The sequence below is a fragment of the Sphaeramia orbicularis genome, chromosome 21 (genome assembly GCF_902148855.1).
Source record: "Sphaeramia orbicularis chromosome 21, fSphaOr1.1, whole genome shotgun sequence".
In the NCBI taxonomy this organism is placed as follows: Eukaryota; Metazoa; Chordata; class Actinopteri; order Kurtiformes; family Apogonidae; genus Sphaeramia; species Sphaeramia orbicularis.
In genome coordinates, this window is record NC_043977.1 from 26,260,267 (window position 1) to 26,282,503 (window position 22,237).

A 22,237-nucleotide genomic window follows, 5' to 3' on the forward strand; every position below is an offset into this window, starting at 1 on the left:
CAAGAAAAATAATACATTTTAAAAAGGTTTATTTATTTATTTATTTATTTATTTATTTAACAAAGTATGTAGTTTGATGTTTTGTGATATATTTGTATGTCACAAAGACATTTGCATGTTTTTACATTTCTAAATTGCTTCATTAATCATATGTTCATGATAATATGTATCACATGACAACTTACTTTGGCCTTTTTGTTCATTTTTTTCTTTCTTTCCTCTTTTGTCACTGTAAAAAATCACTCAGAAACCCTGCCTCGATGTAAAGAATAAAATATATCTCATCATCAAAAATCAACTAAAAGTTGTAATTTTGTTGTGAAACAAACACTTTTAAGTGCCACCATTTAATCTATTGAGTAATAATGATTACACTGAAATATAATCAGCTTCTGCTTTCAATTCAGTTTCAGACTGATGTTGTAATCTCTTCAACAATGTCAGATGGGATGTAACAAGACCTTATTAGAAAAGTTTACACAATTCTGGTGTCAACAGAGGCCTTAATATGTTTTACACTTGTATGTACTGTAGTTTGCTTTGGGTCTTATATGCTCTCTCAAACCTGTACTATATAGCAGCAGCAGCAGCAGATCTGTGTCAAGGTAAATAAAATATTCAACTATGCAAATGACAAGTTATGTCATTATTTGTAAAATTATGAAATACAGAGGACTTGACTGGAGTCACTGTAATTTTAAAACATAGGTCTTAAATTTCATCAGAATACATCTAAAAGTGATATTGATGTTACATACAGTTGGTATGTGAATCTTCCCAACTACTAGTAACATGTTTTGTACATGAAAGTGAATAAATACTATGAGTGATACCAAGTCAGATAAATAACATCTATTAAAGAGAAATTTGCAATTCTTGTCCTTTTATTTTAATAAACACACAGAAAAAATATCCACAATTATTTAGCATATTCATAGTAATCTTTAGTCTTGAATTATATGATAAGCAGATTATAGAGAATAGAATTTGCATCTCTTTATAGTATATTGGCCTCACAAGAACCAGGCTGCAGTATCTGAAGTGTCAAAATGTGTTTAATAGACCGTCTGAACCATGGATAACACAAAGCATAGATGACAGGGTTCAGACAGGAGTTAAAATATAACAACCACAGCTCAGCTGCTCCTGTTGATGAACCAGGTAAGTTATAATCAGCAGCAACAGTAAAACAATAATATGGACAGGAGCACAGAAGAAAAGCAAGCACAACAACACCCAGTGTCCTGGCTGCTTTCAGCTCAGATTTCTTAGCGATTACAGTCCCTGAACGCTGCTGTGGGACTGATGCAACATGGGATCTCATGGCACGAGCCTGAGTCACAGCCACCACAAATACTCTCATGTACAAAACTGTGATGATAAGAAATGGGCCTAAAAAGGTCACAACAAGATCAACAGCTGCTTCAGGAGAGTTTACTACAACAAGACACTCTCCATAACAGGAGCTGTACTTTTCTGGGTATTTAAGAAAATCTCTTGGAATCCAACTGGCATGAACAGTAGAAAATATCCAACACAGATAAATGCTGAACTGAACTCTTTTCATAGTGACTTTTGTAGGATACAACATGGGGTCACAAATAGCCACATAGCGGTCAATTGAAATAAGCACCATGTTTCCTACTGACACACTAACAACAAGAAAACTAAAAAAGCAATACACCGCACATACAAAGTCACCCAGGAACCAACAACCTCGGAAGAGGAGGATTTCAACTGGCATCTCTAGAAGACCTGCAAGGAAGTCTGAGACAGCCAAAGAGAGGAGGAGGAGGTTGGTGGTGGTGTGGAGCTGCCTGAAAAAGGAAGAATATAGTTATTTAACACATAGCCCACAACAAATTGAGAAAAGAGATTTATAAGTTTACAAAAAAAATTCATTTAAGATTTTTTTTACTTCAACATAACTAATAAAGATAAACTAATACCCAAATGCTCTAATCTTCTAGTGCTTTAATCAGACACAACTACTGTAAATAATAATTATAATAAACACAAGAAATTTAAAACTCTGTTCTCGTCAGTTAAATGTGACATTTAAGCTCTATTTGCCTTGTTCAAGGCCATAGTCCCTGTCTTTCAGCAGAATAAATACATATTGTATAGGCCATGCAGAGAAGATTATGTGTGCCTGAAGTGGGAGATAGAGATGATGACCAGCAGGTTCAGGACCACAGTGACCAGAGTGATGAAGGAGAGCAGGGTGTAGATGACGGTGGCCTCCGCATGAGGGTGGATGGTCTTTTTGCAAGAGGTGTTTAATGATGGAAAGCAGAGCTCAGCTTCATCCAATGTTTCCATCATCAGAGAGAAGAGGAGAAGAAAACAAACCACAGACAGATTCTGATCTGCACTCTGTCATACCGCTGATATAAGTTATGTTTGTGCTCCACCCAAAAGGATAACCAGGGACAAAGTCAGATACGTCATACTCCATCTTTGTGATCAGAGGCCAATCCTAGGAGTGTAGAAGGACAGTGTAACAAACATGGGTTTTAGATTGATTTTATGTTGATATTCTTTAAATTTTGACATCCAGTCCTTATTTTAAATATGATATGTTCTGTGATTAAACACTTTTGTAATGGTATTGTAAAAAAAACACACACAAAATAGATAGTCAAATAGGAAGTTCTATTTTTACCCCTCGGCCGAAGGGTATTGTAATTGTTTTGTCATCTGTCTGTTTTGTCTTTCCATTCAATGACATAATCGCATTATCTGAAGAATGCACTGAGATATCTGCACCAAATTTATAGTGTGGATACTTCTCGGCATGGAGCAGAGGCCTGTTGAAAATAACTGACCTTGACCTACTGTTTCTTGTACGTTGTGTAGTTATAATATCTGAGTACTTTCACATATAAATCTGTCTGTAATAAGTATTACACAAAGACAATTTAATCTAAATTACAGGGCAGTAACTTTCAACAGAATCTTACACTACATTTGGCTTAGGTGTATTAAAAGTGTGCAGCACGTTATGTTTATAACATTATACAGGGATTCAGAGAGATTTTATTGAAAATTTGAAGCTGTAACTAGTGAATTTGAGTGATTTTAATCAGTTTATGACCTTATAATAGTTGCTTCATTGCATGTGTTTACTTTTTAACAAATGCTTCTTGGATGGTTCATGGCAAAAGGAGGGAGATTTTTGTTACGGCAACTGACAAGGAGGTAGATGTCGATGTCCAGTGGCACACTAAGGGTGAAATTTTGATTTTCATAGTGTGTCAATGAGTGCCCTATAAAGGGTTAAAATCTGTTTAATAAAAGACAGTGTAAAAGGGTCCCATTTCTTTGGAAAACTTTAAGTTGTGGCCAGAAAGCAGTCCAGGGTGAACTGAAGTGAACACAGTAAAAAGCTGGGGTCGAAGTGTTGAATAATTGTGTTAAAAATTCATTTCTAGCTCTTGTCTCTCAGTCTACTTTCTGTAGAAATGCACATGAAGAAGTCGCCTCCTCACAGAGCAAAAAACAGCATCTTCTAGATATGGCTAAACATTTGTCCTGACCTCTGCTCTGACTGCAGCTTGTAGGTGTGTTCTTGATGCTAGGCCTGCACTGTTTGTAGTACGTGACGATGTAGACCAGGGGTGTCAAAGTCATTTTAGTTCAGGGGCCATATTCAGCTAAATTTGATCTGCAGTGGGCCGAACCAGTAAAATAATAACATAATAACCTATAAACAATGACAACTCCAAATTTTTGTCTGTGTTTTAGCATAAAAAAAAACTCCATTAAATTATGAAAATACTTACTTTCATAAACTATCCAAAAAAAAACCTCTGAAAAAACTGAAATTTAAATTAAAAAACGTAAGAAAATGTTATGCAATTTTAATAGTATTATTCCTCAACTTATCATTTCTACATGTGCATTATGGATCAAATATACAAAGACACTAAACACTTAGTAACAGCCAGAAAATTGTTAAAATTGTGCTTAATTTTCTTTAGACATGTCAAGTTGTTCATATTTGTTCAGCTTATTCACATTTAATTGTTTCAGGATAGTTTGTAAATGTAAATATTTTCATAATTTAATGTTATTTTTTGCACTAAAACAAAATTAGGTTGTTAATTCTAGATTTTTTGTTTTTGTTTTTGTTTTTTTTTTTTGCTTAATTCAAGATTTTTTTCTTAAAATTGAAGATTTTTTTTTTTTTTTTTTTTTTTTTGGCTTAATTGAAGATTTTTTTTTTTTTACTTAATTGAAGATTTTTATTTGTGCTAAATTCAAGATTTTTTTTTTTTTACTTAACTGAAGTTTTGTTTTTTGTTTTTTGGCTTAATTCAATATTTGTTTTTACCTAATTGAAGATTTTTTTTTACTTTTTTTTGCTTAATTCAAGATTTTTTTTACTTAAAATTGAAGATTTTTTTTTTTGCTTAATTCAAGATTTTCTTTACTTAATTGAAGATTTTTTTTTTTTGCTAAATTCAAGATTTTTTTTTTTTTTTTACTTAATTTAATTTTTTTTTTTTTTTGCTAAATTCAAGATTTTTTTTTTTTTTACTTAATTTAAATTTTTTTTTTTTTTGCTTCATTCACGATTAGTCTTTACTTAACTGAAGATTTTTTTTTTTTTTTTTTTTTGCTTAATTCAAGATTTGTTTTTACTTAATTGGAGATTTTGTTTGGCTTAATTCAAGATTTTTTGCTAAATTACCGATTTTTTTTTTGGCTTAATTGAAGATTTTTTTTGGCTTAATTCACGATTTTTTTTACTTAATTGAAGATTTTTTTTTTTTTTGGCTTAACTCAAGATTTGTTTTGACTTCATTGGAGAATTTTTTTTTTGCTTAATTCAAGATTTTTTGCTAAATTTGAGATTTTTTTTGGCTTAATTGAAGATTTTTTTTTTTTTTTTACTTAATTGAAGATTTTTTTTGTGCTAAATTCAAGATTTTTTTTTTTACTTAACTGAAGTTTTGTTTTTTGTTTTTTGGCTTAATTCAATATTTGTTTTTACCTAATTGAAGATTTTTTTTACTTTTTTTTGCTTAATTCAAGATTTTTTTTACTTAAAATTGAAGATTTTTTTTTTTGCTTAATTCAAGATTTTCTTTACTTAATTGAAGATTTTTTTTTTTTTTTTTTTGCTAAATTCAAGATTTTTTTTTTTTTTTTTACTTAATTTAATTTTTTTTTTGCTAAATTCAAGATTTTTTTTTTTTACTTAATTTAATTTTTTTTTTTTTTTGCTTCATTCAAGATTAGTCTTTACTTAACTGAAGATTTTTTTTTTTTTTTTTTTGGCTTAATTCAAGATTTGTTTTTACTTAATTGGAGATTTTTTTTGGCTTAATTCAAGATTTTTTGCTAAATTACCGATTTTTTTTGGCTTAATTGAAGAATTTTTTTTGGCTTAATTCACGATTTTTTTTTACTTAATTGAAGATTTTTTTTTGCTTAATTCAAGATTTTTTGCTAAATTACCGATTTTTTTTTTGGCTTAATTGAAGATTTTTTTTGGCTTAATTGAAGATTTTTTTTTTACTTAATTGAAGATTTTTTTTTTTTTTTGGCTTAACTCAAGATTTGTTTTGACTTCATTGGAGATTTTTTTTTTTTGGCTTAATTCAAGATTTTTTGCTAAATTTGAGATTTTTTTTGGCTTAATTGAAGATTTTTTTTACTTAATTGAAGATTTTTTTTTAGCCTGATTCAAGATGTTTTCCTCAATTCAAGCTAAATTTTTTTTTGCTTATTTCAATTCAAGACTGGAATTTTTGCACTTGACAAAAACATCATCAGATAGAGCTGATGATACCCAGCTCTATCTGTCATTCCCACCTGATGACTCCACAGTCTCAGTGCGGATCTCAGATTGTCTCTCTGACATATCTGCATGGATGAAAGCCCATCACCTTCAGCTGAACCTGTCCAAAACTGAACTGCTGGTCTTCCCAGCTAAGCCAACCATACAGCTGGACATCTCCATCACTATTGACTCCATACCTCTGGCTCCTACCAGTGTAGTACGTAACTTGGGAGTCATGATTGATAATCAGTTGACCTTCACGGATCACGTTGCCTCTGTCACCCGATCATGCCGTTTCACTCTGTTCAACCTAAGAAAGATCAGGCCATACCTAACCGAACAGGCCACCCAGCTCCTGGTGCAGACTATGGTTATCTCCCGTCTTGACTACTGCAATGCTCTTCTAACGGGCCTCCCAGCTTGTGTTGTCAAACCACTACAGATGGTCCAGAATGCAGCAGCGCGTCTGGTCTTCAATCAGCCTAAAAGGGCACATGTCACCCCCTTACTCATTGAGTTACACTGGCTACCCATAGCTGCCCGCATCAAATTCAAATCTTTAATCCTAGCCTACAAAATTCTCAGTGGGTCTGCTCCTGTCTACTTAGGTGCACTAATAAAAGCTTATATCGCCCCACGACCACTCTGCTCGTCTGGGGAACGTAGTCTGGTGGTCCCCAGACCTTGTACAAGACAATCCAGGCTCTTTTCATGGGTCGTTCCACGTTGGTGGAACGCTCTACCAAGTGCTACAAGAACAGAGTCATCCCTGCCTATCTTCAAGAAGCTCCTGAAGACCCAGCTCTTCCGAGAGCACCTCCTGTCCTAGCACTTTCAAACATTCCATTTTAAATATTCTAATAAGGTTTTTCCCAGGACAACCACAGATTCTTTCACGATTATCTCTGGACCTGCTGCGGTGGTCCGGCCTCTTCCCTGCCCTCATCATCACCACTCACTTATCCTCAACCGCCTCCATGTGTCTCCCCCTACTCTCCCCCTCTCCCCCAGTCTCTATCTCTATCGCTCTCTCTTTTTCCCCTTCTCTACTCTCTCTCTTTAACCCCAACTGGTCAAGGCAGACGGCCATCCTCCAGGAGTCTGGGTCTGCTCCAGGTTTCTGCTGTTAAAGGGAAGTTTTTCCTCGCCACTGTCACCAGTCACAAGTGTTTGCTCCTGGAGGATTCTGTTGGGTTTCTGTAGAATTGACTTAGAGTCTGGTTTTGACCAACTCTATATATAAAATGTCAAGAGATAACTTTTTTGTGATCTGGCGCTATATAAATAAAATTTGATTGATTGAGTGATTTAATTGGTTTTCCCCTGTAAGTCGCTTTGGAAAAAAGCGTCTGCCAAATGCGTAAACATAAACATAAACATAAACATCCCTGGGGCCGAACTAGACCCTTTGGCGGGCTGCATTTGGCCCCTGGGCTGCATGTTTGATACCCCTGATGTAGACCATGTAAAAAAAAAAAAAAAAAAGAGCAAAGAACCAACTCGGAGCTTTCACAGACCTCATGACATTGTCTTCTGTGACGAAGGAGGCTCCCTGTGGTGGGCCACTTTGAAACTTACTTCACCTTTTACATGGGGGGGGGGGGGGGGGGCGCTATGTAACACAATAATGGAAAGTGAAAAGTGGGAAAAGCAGAATAAGTTCAGCTTAAAGTGCTGTAATTTCCTGGAAAACTTAACCTTTTGATGCCTTCAGGGCTTTATGTTCTTTTTTCCATTGAAATTCATTCAAATGTTTATGTCCCCATTAGAGAACATATGAGTGACCAGTTATGGGTCATCATTAGGACAATATGAGTCATTTCACCACGACTGTTGTTGACCAATCACAGTAGACCAGGCTTTTAAAGGGTGTGTGTGTGTGTGTGTGTGTGTGTGGGGGGGGGTTATTACATGAAGTACACCATGTAATGAGGAGGTTGTTGTGATTTGGGGTTCTGCAGTAAGATGACAAGAGTGAGAATGAGGTCAAAATGTTTGTGCTGACCCCCTACATCAGGGTTGTCAAGCTCATTTTAGTTCAGGGGTCACATCCAGCCTAATATGATGTAAAGTGGGCCAGACCAGTAAAACAATATAAATAATAGGATAAGAACTTTTGAGTGAAAAAAGTAAATTCCGTAATGAAAGTGTTTACGTCTATGAATTGCACTTGAACATAGCATGAACAAATATGAACAACCTGAAAATTCTTTAGTAAAATAAGTGCAGTGTTAACAATGTATTGCCTTAGTTTATCATTTATACAAGTGAATCACAACTTAGAGATCACAGTGGATCTACAAATACACAAAACATTAAATAACAGGGAGAATATTATTAAAATTCCACATACTTCTCTTCAGACATTTCAGGTTATTCACATTTTTTGTTAAAGGCTAGTCTGTAAATGTCAATTTTTTTGTGCAATTTTACTTTTTTTTTTTTTTACACTAAAACAAAGAGACAAATTTACAGTTTTTTTTATTTATAGGTTATGATAGTATTTTACTGGTTCTGATCCACTTTAGACTGAAATGACCTGAAATGATTTTAACACACTTAATTGTTGATATCTTCAGTGTAATTTTTGCATTTTGCAAATTCATCCAAGGGGCTGTATTGGACCCTTTGGCGGGCCATATTTGGCCCCTGGGCCGCATGTTTGACACCTGTGCCCTACATGAAAAAGACTGTTATAGAGCCATGAGGTCATTCCAATCAAATCATACATGTTGGCTATAGTGCAAATCATTATTTATAAAATTGCTGCAACATTTGGAATCCTGTGTCATTCACAATTTTTTTTTGTATGCAGCTATGATGATGATTGCTATTATTATTTACCTTTATTTAACCAGGAAGTAGTCATATTGAGGTCAGAGGTCTCTTTTCCAAGGGAGACCTGGCCAAGGTAGCAGTCATACAAAATCAACATGTACAGGATACACAAATTACCAGTAAATCCAAATAAAAGCTATTCAAACACAGTGATCTCTCTCTCAAAAAAAAACATTCCTCTCTCAATGCATTCTTTATGATTCTTTATGATACTAAAATGGAGATTATTTCATGACCTAGGTGCATGGGAGGAAAATGCTGTTTTGCCAAGAACTAGTATTTTTGTTGAACATGTAAAGAAACCAAATCCTTAATTTTAACACAGGTCACATACATTTAAATGTCAATTAAAGACATTTTTTTTCTACTAATGTGTTTTTTAAATAAACAGATTACTACATTTTTTACTTCATAGTCGTGACTTTGTGTTAACTTTAACATTAAATGAATGAGCTTCCAGTTACAAAGAAAATCTGTTGTCTTTCTACAGTATATTTGTGTCTCGGGAGCCAGGCTGCAGTATCTGAAGTGTCACAATATATTTAATAGATTTCCTGAACCATGGATAGCAAAAAGCATAGATGATAGGATTTAGACAGGAGTTAAAATATAACAACCACATCTGAACAACTACTAGTGAGGCCTCAGTCGAGTTGTTCTCCTCTGCAACAGTGACGCAATAATATGGACAAGAGCACAGAAGAAAAGCTAATACGAGAATGCCAAGTGTTTTGGCTGCTTTTATCTCAGATTTCTGTGCAGTTACAATTGGACGCTGCTGTGAGACAGATGTAACATGGGATCTCATGGCACGAGCCTGAGACACAGCCACCACAAATACTCTCATGTACAAAATTGTAATGATAATAACTGGGGCTAAAAAAGTTGCAACAAGATCAACAGCTCCTTCAACATAGTTAATTATAACTAGACACTCTCCATAACAGGAATTATACCTGCCTGGTTGGATAAGAACGTCTCTCAATATCCAACTGGCATGAAGAGCAGAAAATATCCAACACAGATAAATGCAGATCTGAACTCTTCTCAGAGTGACTTTTGTAGGATACAACATGGGGTCACAAATAGCCACATAGCGGTCAATTGATATGAGAACCATGTTTCCTACTGACACACTGACAACAAGAAAACCTAAAAAGTAATTCACGGCACATACAAAATCACCCAGGATCCAACAGCCTCGGAAAAGGAGGATTTCAACTGGCATCTGTAGAAGACCCATAAGGAAGTCTGAGGCAGCCAAAGAGAGGAGAAGGAGGTTGGTGGTGGTGTGGAGCTGCCTGAAAAAGGAAGAATATAATGATTAAAATAAAGTTATACAGTGGCAGATAGAGAAGGAAAAGCAATAATAGAAGTCTAAATTGTAAGGCCCAGTAAAAACATGAGTTTAACCCTTTCATGCCTAGTGGTCACTACAGTGGACAGCTGTTCAAAGTTGTTCTCTTGTATATTCATGGATTTTGTTGTTTTACTTGCATATCAACCAACACAGTGGACGCTTATGCATCATCCCATACAATGCAACTCATACCATTACTGTTCTTGATCAACCTGACCTGCAGTAACATATTTGAGTGTTAATCAATTTCCAATGGTTATTAGACTGTAATTAACAGGTTGGTTTTTTTTTTAACAACAATTTTTTTTGGCATATCTGAGTAATAAGTAGAGACCCAGGGAAGGAAAAGTTTTGGCTTTTTTACATTTAATAATTGCCTTGATTGGAAACAGCATGATATGACAGTTTTTTCAGATAGATTTTTTTAAAATTATGGAATGTCCTTTGCAATGGACAGCATTTTTTTTTTTTTTTTTTTTTTTTTTTTTTTATAACGCTGTAAAACTCTTGTCCCATACAGAGGACAAAAATGCATTGCTGGGTCTCAGGAGGTTATAGAATGTTAAAATGTGAGAACAGATTAACAGAATTAAAATAATGTATTTCATAATTTTCACATAGTATGTCAGTAAATGCATGGTGTCCAGCTGACTGGACATTTCTGTAACCCAGTGAAAAATAGGTTCATAAAAAAAAAAAAAAAAAAAAAAAATCCATCACATTGCTTTTGTCATGCCTAAAGAGAAATAAAAACTCTCAGGAAAAAAAAAAATCTTGATTAAGGTTCTCATAATTCATGCATGAAAGGGTTAAACTGATATGAAACTACTAGAAAATATATTTGATTTAAGGATACACAAGAAAAGAATGCATCCTTATTCTAATTCACTATGTGAAATAAGGAACATATAAAACTCCTCAAATACTCTAAATCAATGAATTGTAGACAGTGGTAAACAATATACTTGCTAAAGGGCTTTCTTTTCCAAGTATAATAAAAAATGCATTTGTTTTTGAGTATGCAGAGAAGTTTATCTCTGCCTGAAATGGGAGATAGAGATGATGACCAGCAGGTTCAGGACCACAGTGACCAGAGTGATGGAGGAGAGGAGGGTGTAGATGAGTGTGGCCTCCACATGAGGTCGAATCGTCTTCCTGCAGGAGTTGTTGAACGATGGAAAACAGAACTCGGCTTCATCCAGCGTTTCCATCATCAGAGAGAGGAGGAGAAGAGAACGAAGTCCAGGGAGCTTTGACTGTGTCTTCATTACATCGTCACCCAAAATAATATTCAAAGGCACAAATTTAAGTCTTATTCAGGTTCTGTTCAGAAGCCACTCCCAGGACTCTTGGGTGTAGCTGAACAGAACACTGTAAACCCCAGGCGGTTTATCGGTCTGAGTTCTTTGTCAAACAGCTGAATTATTTTTATCTTCCTCTCTACCTAAAGTAATGTTTAAAGGGATGAGATCAAGTCTGTCAAGCTACGGTTGTGATTTGTGTAATGGAATGTATTGATTTGCAGTTAAACAATGTAATCTTGCTCTTTGTTGTAAAACATACAGACAGACTGTAAAAACAGGTCAGTATGAGAGAACTATGTTGCTAAAGTGTATTATCCTGAAGGAGGCCTGCCAACATAAGATCAAGCAGTCACTATAGCTAAAGGATAAATGTGATAAAAGCTACATTTCATCAGTGAGTTGACCTGTCTGTCCAATTTAACAATTACAGTCCATTGTAAGGTTTTGCATGTGACTCCACAGTGACACTACAGACATCACTGGGTCCAAATATCAGTTCTTCAATTTGACTCTTTTTCTTATAGTTTTGACAAACTCCACAAGGTGCTGAGGACGATATAATTAACACGACTGATGGAAAATCTCTTTACCAGATGTGTCCGTGATTGTGACTATAACATGATTAGAACATGGTCAGATCTTTGTGTTGCGTTCTGCCTCGCTAACTTCTGTCCTTGAGGCTTTGATTAAAGGCTTCTTAACCAAACAAGTGGACTCTGATCTGCTCTGTATACCATGACAACACCGGATAAAAATGTCATGTGATATTTCCACTTGATTATGAGCAAAGAGCAGCTTGTTCCTTTAGTAATAATACACTATGTGAATATTATTGACTCAGCATATATCTGCAGTATTACCAGACTCTGTAAAACAGCACTGTCTTTGATGCTTTTAACTACACCACCAGCAGCTGTACATAACTTGAATACTGTTAGCTACAAAATAAAAATATAAAGTGAAGTAATACAGGTTGCAACATGTTTTGTGTAATCTCCAAATACTTGCTCATGTGAGAAACAAACCAGTAAGCATCAGGACTTGTGTGGATTCATATGTTGCTGAGTGTATTTCCTATACAGCAAAATAAGGTAGCTAACTTTTGGTTTTAGTAAACAATTAGTTCTGAGGTCAGGCTTCAGGTCATGTTATGCTGCTGTCTGTACACTTCGCCTTTTCTCTGACCTCCATCAGGATGTGCAGACAACATTTCTACATCCCAAGGTTCATAGACATACACTTGTTTTCCTAGATTATCTGTGCATACATCTGTCCGTTGCTGTCATCTTTAAAGCAGTGTATGAGTTTCATCACTAATTTTTCTTCAGATTTGTAAAACCCGAGTGATAGCCTCCTTATCACTAATCCATAAGTCTTTCCGTGCTAATGTAACTAAATCACTTCCCTCACGGTGAAACAACTTTGAAATGTATTCCATCACAAACCATCTGTTTGTTAACATATCAAACAATATGTCACTTGGGCCTTTTCAGAAATTTTGTCGCAGAGTGCATTGTGGGAATGGGAATTCCACGCAGTCACAGTATGGCTGCATCAGCAAGAAACACAGAAACGGCTTCATTGCTTCTTGGTGCTGCAGCTGCGTGGAATTCCAAAAAGGCCAGAGTGACGATTTGGTTTGAGTTTCATACACAAACAAACAGACGGCTTATGATGGAGTACACTTCGAAGTTGTTCACCGTGAGGGAAGTGATTTAGGTGCATTAGCACGGAAAGACTAATGGATTTGTGATAAGGAGGCTATAACTCAGGTTTTACAAATCTGAAGAAAAATTAGTGGTGAAAGTCATACGCAGCTTTAAGGTTTATACAACCAATCATGGAGACACACTCTGTCTGATATTTGTATCAGACAAGATACGTTGGGAAGTACATTCTTCAGTTCCTGCATTGAGAAACCTGTTGTCATGTGCTCCTTCCATGTTTCCTGTGTAATACATCCAGAAAGTCTTCTGTGTGTTTCTCTGTCCTCTGTGTTTTCCTGCATTTGCCCACAGGAGATTTCCCTCCTTTTAGGAAACCTGATAGCACTGATAACTTACTAAGCTGAAAGGATGAGATTTGAACCCAGCTGTTATTAACTGAAGAAGGAAATTGGTTGTTTTATTCACCGTTTGTTGTGTTTTTATATAACATGACCAGTTCAGAGTGGTGAAAGTGTGAAATCCTTTATAATAAACCCTATTAGAAGCAGTTAATTCTGATCCAGTGACAGCATAACAATACAACCAAACATTATTTTTAAAGATAATTCATACAGTTGTGATGTCATGCAATGAAAATAAGTTGTACACTGTTTTCACAGTGACAGCCGAGTTTTTGAACTGTCATATTCACATGATCATATAATGAAATAAAGACACATTCTCTATGTATGTCTACAGAACATTTTCCACAATTATTTATCAGATGTTCATTTTAATTTGATTACATGATGAAAGAGTTTCCTATAACAGACAAAATAGTATCTTTCTACAGTATGTTGGTCTCACGGGAGTCAGGCTGCAGTATCTTTAGTGTCACAATATGTTTAATAGATTTTCTGAACCAGGGATAACAAAAAGCATAAATGAGAGGATTTAGACAGGAGTTAAAATATATCAGCCAAAGCTCAACACCTGCAGTTAATGCCCCAACCAGGTTGGTCTCAGCTGCAACAGTGAAACAATAATACGGACAAGAACACAAAATAAACACAGCTACGACAATGCCAAGTGTTCTGGCTGCTTTCATTTCAGATTTCTGTGCAGTGACAGTTCCTGAACGCTGCTGTGAGACTGTTGCAACATGGGATCTGATGACACGGGCCTGAGACACAGCCACCACAAATACTCTCATGTATAAAACTGTGATGATGAGAAAGGGAGCTAAAAAAGTAACAATAAGATCAAAAACTCCTTCAGCAAAATTCACTACAAGTACACACTCTCCATGACAGGTGTTATACCTGCCTGGTTGTTTGAGCAAATCTCTCAATATCCAACTGGCATGAAGAGTAGAAAATATCCAACACATATAAATGCAGATCTGAACTCTTCTCAGAGTGACTTTTGTAGGATATAACATGGGGTCACAAATAGCCACATAGCGGTCAATTGAAATGAGAACCATGTTTCCTACTGACACACTGATAACAAGAAAACCTAGAAAGTAATTCATGGCACACACAAAGTCACCCAGGATCCAACAGCCTTGGAAAAGGAGAATTTCAACTGGCATCTGTAATAAACCCACAAAGAAGTCTGAGACGGCCAAAGAGAGGAGGAGGAGGTTGGTGGTGGTGTGGAGCTGCCTGAAAAATAAATAATGATTAAAATGAAGTTATACAGTGGCAGATAGAGAAGGAAAAGCAATAATTGAAGTCTAAATTGTAAGGCACAGTAAAAACATGAGTTTAAACTGATATGAAACCACTAGAAAACATGTTTGATTTAAGGATACACAAGAAAAGCATACATCCTTATTCCAATTGAATAATAATGAATAATGAAATGAGGAACATATAAAACTACACAAATATTCTAAATCAATGAATTGTAAACACTGGTAAACAATATACTCGCTAAAGGTCTTTCTTTTCCAAATATAATAACAAAATGCATTTGTTTTTTAGTATGCAGAGAAGTTTATCACTGCCTGAAATGGGAGATAGAGATGATGACCAGCAGGTTCAGGACCACAGTGACCAGAGTGATGGAGGAGAAGAGGGTGTAGATGAGTGTGGCCTCCACATGAGGTCGAATCGTCTTCCTGCAGGAGTTGTTGAACGATGGAAAACAGAACACGACTTCATCCAGTGTTTCCATCATCAGAGAGAGGAGGAAAAGAGAATGAAGTCCAGGGAGCTTTGACTGTGTCTTCATTATACCTCCACCAAAAATAATATTCAAAGGCAGAAGTTTAAGTCTTATTCAGGTTCTGTTCAGAAGCCACTCCCAGGACTCTTGGGTGTAGTTGAACAGATCACTGTAAACCCCAAGTGGTTTATCGGTCTGAGGTCTTTGTCAAACAGCTGAATTATTTATATTTTCCTTCACCTAAAGTAATGTTTAAAGCAAGGCTGTCAAACTCATTTTAGTTCACGGCCTACACCAAACCATATCATAATAATCTATAAATGATGACAACTCCAAATCTGTCTCTTTGTATTCGTGCAAAAAAACGAGAAAATTTGCATTATGGAAATGTTCATGTAGCCCGGTCTTAAAAAAACAAAAAAGTAATAAATATGAATAAGTTGATCTATTCAACAAATAAATAAATAAATAAATAAATAACAAATAAGTTATGCTTATAAAAACAAATCACGTTCATTTGATTGTAATTCATGTATTTGCAATAAGGAATCGGTTTGTGTTTCTGTTTAAGAGAAAAGGGCCAAAGCTAAGACAGTAATTAATTTTAATGCTGTAATAAAATTGTCTGTTGGGTTTTGCATGAGCAAGAAAATGTTTTGATGTGTCATTTATTTTGTGAAGCTTGTCTATTGGTTTCCTGCTGTTGTCATTTAACTGTCGTCCAATCGTGACATATGGGGGTGGGACATCCAGGAGGCAGGTTAGGTCAACGCAGAAACAGCTTGAGAGAACGATGAAGAAACGACGTGGGATTGTGCTGTTATACTAGAGTATTGCCCTCCTACCAGGATAGATGCAGAGTTTGTCGATGGTAAATGGGCATACAAAAGCGTACAGAAGGTAAATGTTTGTATTGTGGTGGTCACGGACTGTTATTGCTGATAATGTTGCAATGTAAAGCTAAACGTGATTAGCGCGCTAGCATGCTAACAGTGGTTTACACACGCTAAACTCTAGAAGCCTCACGTTACTTGTGCTAAATGTGTTAATGTGGTATGCTATGTGAACTCAGAATGATTTTATGAAAATGCATAGAGAGTGTCGATATAATGGGTTAAACCACATGTATATATGTTTGCCAGAGGACAGGACCAACATACACTTCTTGGACCTTGCTTTCCGTCGGAGCTGTGAGTGACAGGTGTCGGCTGAGAGCCAGAAGTCACGTGTGTCAAGGCCGTGGTCACTGGATCTCCTCTCTCCCTTCTTCTTCACCATCCATAACCTCCTCATTCTTTTTCCATCATCTATACACACCACACGCCAATTGTGGACAGTGTGAGTACAAAATCAGTTGCACGTGCCTTTATTTTATTTTGCTTGTCAAAGTTTATTGCCTTTAATAAGTGATAATTAGGGTTGTGTGTGATACTCATCATTTGATGTAAATACACTGACTTTATTTTTAAAGTACTGTATGTGAGTAGTAAATAAAATTCATTATAAAATATTGATTTGGTTAAAATAACAATTACTACTAGCTCAGAGTTAAAATATATTGAGTGAAACAAAGAAAGGGACCAGCCCACATCAAACTAATTAAATTCATAATTCTTCTTCTTGGCATTCATCATATTTTGTTTCATGTCCTACTAAGTGGAAGCACCAAACAATTAATTCTCTTACATATTTCTGATGATTAAAAGTATATCATCTGTTGCAACTGTTATTTTAAGTTGATACAACACCACAAAACATAACTGAAGAACCCAGAGCCCGCCCAGAGTGACAGATTGAAATAATTAATTGTAAGTATTCTTAGTCACATGGGGTAGGGTGCTACATTTGCAATTACAAACTATCCTTTGACAAAAAATGTGAATGACATGAAAAACCATGAACAACCAAAGGGCAGTTTTAACAGTGTATGTCTGAGCTTTTTATTTACATGTGCATTACAACGTACAGATTGCAGTGGATCTACAAATACACAAAATATTTAGTCAAGTGACACCCTTGACTGTTACGGTCTTCTGTGTAATTTTTAGACATTGCAAATTTCTCCTGTGGGCTGGATTGGAACTTTTGTTTGGCCGGTTTTGGCCAGTGGGCCGTATGTTTGACACTGCTGGTTTAAAGGGAGAAAAACAAGTATATCAAACTACAGCTGTGATTTCTGTAATGGAGTGTATTGATTTGCAGTTAAACAATATAATCTTGCTCTTTTTTGTAAAACTTACAGTCAGACTGTAAAAGCAGGTCAGTATGAAGGAAATATAATGTCAACTTGTATTATCATGAAGGAGGCCTGCAAATATAAGATCAAGCACTCATGATAGCTAAAGGATAAATGTGACTTGCACATTGACCCATTGGGATCCACGGGTTCTAGATGTGGTAGTTGTTATGCTGTTGTGTATTTGTGCATGCTGTACCGCATTTAAACAGCAGTCACTGCCAAACCATTCTGGCCATAGCAATGTGATTGTAAGGGCCGTTTCATAGTCAACACAAGGGCATGCAGACGCGAACACATTGCAACGAATTGAGACGCATTGGCCACCATGATGCGTGCTTGCATCTCAAAATATGTTGTCCATTTTTTTTGATACGCGAAGCAGCGGCACATGTAATACCATACGTCACTGGTAGGGGCAATACGCAAGGGATGTAGTTTAATTCAACACGTTATTTTTGCAGAAGAAGATCTTAGTGATTCACAGGAGTCTCCGTCAGAAAGCGAGCTCCTCGAGCCAGCAGGTCGCAGACAGACATTCGGAAATATTGGAAAAGCCTCTCCCGTTCTAGAATTTGCATAGGCCGAACAAAAGCTATGAATTCCTTGTCCTGATTACGTCTCTGCTGCCGTTCAGAAGCCGAACATACCACCGTCTATATTTGGCTTTTTTTTTTTTTTTGCGCCAGTGATTCAAAATCAGCATTGTTATGTATTACAACCTGTTCTGTGTTCTTTGTGCTCTTAAACTGAAAGGTCAAACAGGATGTTCACTAATAAAAAGTGACACGGGCTCAGTGAGTCCGGGTTGAACGTTACCAGTGGCTGTGTATGTGATTTTTCTCCAGTGAATATGAGTTAGTATTCCTACCCTCAAAATGTCTGGTGCAACAAACATCAGAATACACTCTTCTTCAGTAGCCTTTTTGATCTGAATATCACCTGGTTTGACACCTGGACTGTACCTGACTCGGAGCCCTATTGCATGAGCGGTGTATCGCATATTACACGTCCCCCGGCTTGCTTGCATTCAATGTGTTGACTATGAAAAGAAATGTGTTGCTTGCGTTGCATTAGTCTCTTGCACACATCGCACATGTTTACTATGTAGGCAGCCTAAGGCTATTGTATTCCAAAATGACTAATATCTCTCCAAATATTGGTCCTATCAACTTGCTGTTTTCGCTAGTCTCTTCCTTGACCAAAAATACATAAGTATGCAACACTGCAGTGGTCAGCTCTTCACGGATTTTATGTGAATTCCCGGACACACATACATGCATGCACACAGAGGCCACTTGGCTTTTTTAATATAGATAAAAGGTACATTTCATCAGTGAGTTGATCAGTCAGTCCAGTTTAACAATCACAGTGCATTATAACACTATGAGTTTTTTTTACAGTGGGTTTTGCATTTACTCCAGAGTGACATCACAGGTACTACCAGGTACAAATATCAAGACTTCAATTTTACTCTTTTTCTCATAGTTGTGAGAAACTCCACAAGGTCCTGAGGACGATATAGTTAACCAGTGGCAGCTGGTGAAATAATTTTTTGGTGAGGCGCAGTTTGCAAGTCAGTTTTCAGATGCACTATAACCATTTGTCACAACTAGGATACACCAAAGTACATGGGCCACTATTTTAAAATATGATTTATTATTTATATATATATATATATATATATATATATATAGTATTATATTTAAATTAAAACAAAAATACACAGTATATGTTTTCAGTCATTTATTCTTTTATGAGTAAATTTCACCCATCTATCCTTCAAACATAAACATTTTTCCATGACTCTATTGTTAAAGCCAGGCATGTCCCTGACAAGTGTCTTTTCCACTGATAGTATGGCCAATACATTTCGACCAGGGGTGAACGTAGTGCAGGCAGATCGCATGGCATTAAAAAAATATGTTAGCATATGGGCTAAATGACATTGCTGTCACAGCTTCTACCAGGATTCAGACCACTGTCTAATGCGTCACAGAGTGTTATATGTTGCCAAATGTATTTCCTATTCAACAAAATAAGGTAGCCTTCCTTGTGTTTCAGAAATTCTGACATCTTTGGGTTTTAGCAAACAATTTGTAGTTAGTAGAGGTCAGGCTTCAGGTCATGTTATGCTGCATTCTGTACATGTTGCCTTTTCTCTGACCTCCATTAGGATGTGCAGACAACATTTCTACATCCAAAGGTTCATAGACATACAGTAGTTTTCCTAAATTATCTGTGCACACGTGTCCGTTGCTATGTCATCTGTAAGGTTTGGCGCACAACCATTTCATAGGTGTATCTACACTAGACAACCAATCATGGAGACACACTCTGTCCATCTGACAATTGTATTACATAACTTTGTACGTTGGGAAGTACATTCTTCAATTCCTGCATTGAGAAACCTGTTCTCGTGCTCATTCCTTGTTTCCGGGGTAATACATCCAGAAAGTCTTCTGAGTGCTTCTCTGTCCTCTGTGTTTTCCTGCACCTGCCCACAGAAAATGTCCCTCCTTTTAGGAAACCTGATAGCACTGATAACTTACTAAGCTGAAAGGATCAGATTTGAGCCCAACTGTTATGAACTGAAGAAGGAAATTGGTTGTTTTAGTCACCATTTATGTTGTGTTTTTATATAACATGACCAGTTCAGAGTGGTGAAAGTGTGAAATCCTCTATGTATGACCAATAAACCCTATTAGAAGCAGTTAATTCTGATCAAATGACAGCATAACAATACAACCAAACATTATTTTTAAAGATAATTCATAGGGTTGTGATGTCATGCAATGAAAATAAGTTGTACACTGTTTTCACAGTAACACCAGTGACAGCTGAGTTTTTGAACTGTCATATTCACATTAATCATATAATAAAATAAAGACACATTCTCTATGTATGTCTACAGAACATTTTCCACAATTATTTATAAAATGTTAATTTTAATTTGTTTACATGATGAAAGAGTTTCCTGTAACAGACAGAATAGTATCTTTCTACAGTATGTTGGTATCACGAGAGTCAGGCTGCAGTATCTTTAGTGTCACAATATGTTTAATAGATTTTCTGAACCAGGGATAACAAAAAGCATAAATGAGAGGATTTAGACAGGAGTTAAAATATATCAGCCAAAGCTCAACATCTGCAGACGATGCCCCAACCAGGTTGGTCTCGGCTGCAACAGTGAAACAGTAATACGGACAAGAACACAAAATAAACACAACTACAAGAATGCCAAGTGTCTTGGCTGCTTTCAGCTCAGATTTCTGTGCAGTGACAGTCCCTGAATGCTGCTGTGAGACTGTTGCAACATGGGATCTCATGGCACGGGCCTGAGACACAGCCACCACAAATACTCTCATGTATAAAACTGTGATGATGAGAAAGGGAGCTAAAAAAGTAACAATAAGATCAAAAACTCCTTCAGCAAAATTCACTACAAGTACACATTCTCCATGACAGGTGTTATACCTGCCTGGTTGTTTGAGTAAATCTCTCAGTATCCAACTGGCATGAATAGTAGAAAATATCCAACACATATAAATGCAGATCTGAACTCTTCTCGGAGTGACTTTTGTAGGATACAACATGGGGTCACAAATAGCCACATAGCGGTCAATTGAAATGAGAACCATGTTTCCTACTGACACACTGACAACAAGAAAAGCTGAAAAGTAATAAACAACACAAGCAAAATCACCCAGGATCCAGCAGCCTCTGTAATGGAAGATCTGAAATGGCATCTGTAATAAACCCACAAGGAAGTCGGAGACAGCCAGAGATAGGAGGAGGAGGTTGGTGGTGGTGTGGAGCTGCCTGGAATTAAATGAAATACAGTTGTTATATAGAAACAGGTAAAGAAGGAAGTAGATGGTGCAATACTGGTTGTATAATTTGTCAGGTATAGTAAAAATATGCCTCAATATAATAAATGTTAAAAGCTCAGTAGACATTAAATATTGACAAAAACCTCTACAATTAACAGACTATTTATAAGTACTATTCATCTACTATGTATATGAACAGACTCATTGTATCCCTGACATTAACTGCAATTATGAGAATAATGATAAACATATTGTATAACATATGCAGAGAAGATTATCTCTGCCTGAAGTGGTAGATAGAGATGATGACCAGCAGGTTCAGGACCACAGTGATCAGAGTGATGCAGGAGAGCACAGTGTAGACGATCGTGGCCTCCACATGAGAGCGACTTGTCTTCCAGCAGGAGTTGTTCAATGATGGAAAGCAGAGTTCGGCTTCCTCTAAGGTTTCCATTGTCCAAGAGAGGAGGAGAAGAACGTAAGCTCCTACCAGCTTTCTGATGAAAGCTCTGCATCAACTGCTGTTTTATCTTTACAATATCTTATCTCCCTGCCCAAGAAGAGTCAGATATGACATGTATTGAGAAGCCCGTCCTTATACTCCAGAGTATAGTTGGGCAGTGAAACACACAAGCGCAGACTAATTTGGTGGAATTCATATGTGCATGTATAATTTTCCAATTTTGCATGTGTAATTTTGTGTTCTGGCTTATTCTTGGGAACTATGTAAAAAAAAAACCAATTAGTTATACTTCTAAAGAACAAAATGAAACAATAAGCCTTCCAGTGATTTTAGAACAGCTAAGTGGTGGATGGGAATTAGGGATGGGAATTGATAAGAATTTAACGATTCCGATACCATTATCGATTTTACTTATCGATCCCATTCCTTATCGATTCTCATTGGGTGAGGGAATAAAAGAGTACAGAGGGGTTTGTTTGCATTAATAGTCTTTTATATTTCCATCTCTGTGCAGAATATATATACAGTATGCACAAATAATAATAACAGATGATGGGGGGGTGGTCACACCATACAAATGTACAAAGTGAAATT

The 22,237-nt window shown here is 36.3% G+C and overlaps 3 protein-coding genes across 3 annotated transcripts; all 3 read right to left on the minus strand.

Moving 5' to 3' along the window:
• Nucleotides 1–1,746: 1,746 nt before the first annotated feature.
• On the minus strand, nt 1,747–11,200 carry LOC115411986 (trace amine-associated receptor 13c-like). Its single transcript, XM_030124291.1, has 3 exons — nt 11,031–11,200; nt 9,803–9,930; nt 1,747–1,817 (listed from the first exon to the last, which is right to left on the minus strand). Exons 1-3 carry the CDS (start codon nt 11,198–11,200, stop codon nt 1,747–1,749), a joined length of 369 nt encoding a protein of 122 aa, XP_029980151.1.
• A 2,586-nt stretch (nt 11,201–13,786) lies between these two features.
• Nucleotides 13,787–15,135, minus strand: LOC115412784 (trace amine-associated receptor 13c-like). The gene is made up of 2 exons (XM_030125446.1): nt 14,951–15,135; nt 13,787–14,606 (listed from the first exon to the last, which is right to left on the minus strand). The coding sequence occupies exons 1-2, from the start codon at nt 15,121–15,123 to the stop codon at nt 13,787–13,789; spliced, it is 993 nt and encodes a 330-aa protein (XP_029981306.1). The 5' UTR covers nt 15,124–15,135.
• A 5,214-nt stretch (nt 15,136–20,349) lies between these two features.
• On the minus strand, nt 20,350–21,634 carry LOC115412621 (trace amine-associated receptor 13c-like). The gene is made up of 2 exons (XM_030125220.1): nt 21,465–21,634; nt 20,350–21,169 (listed from the first exon to the last, which is right to left on the minus strand). Exons 1-2 carry the CDS (start codon nt 21,632–21,634, stop codon nt 20,350–20,352), a joined length of 990 nt encoding a protein of 329 aa, XP_029981080.1.
• Between the last annotated feature and the right edge of the window lie 603 nt (nt 21,635–22,237).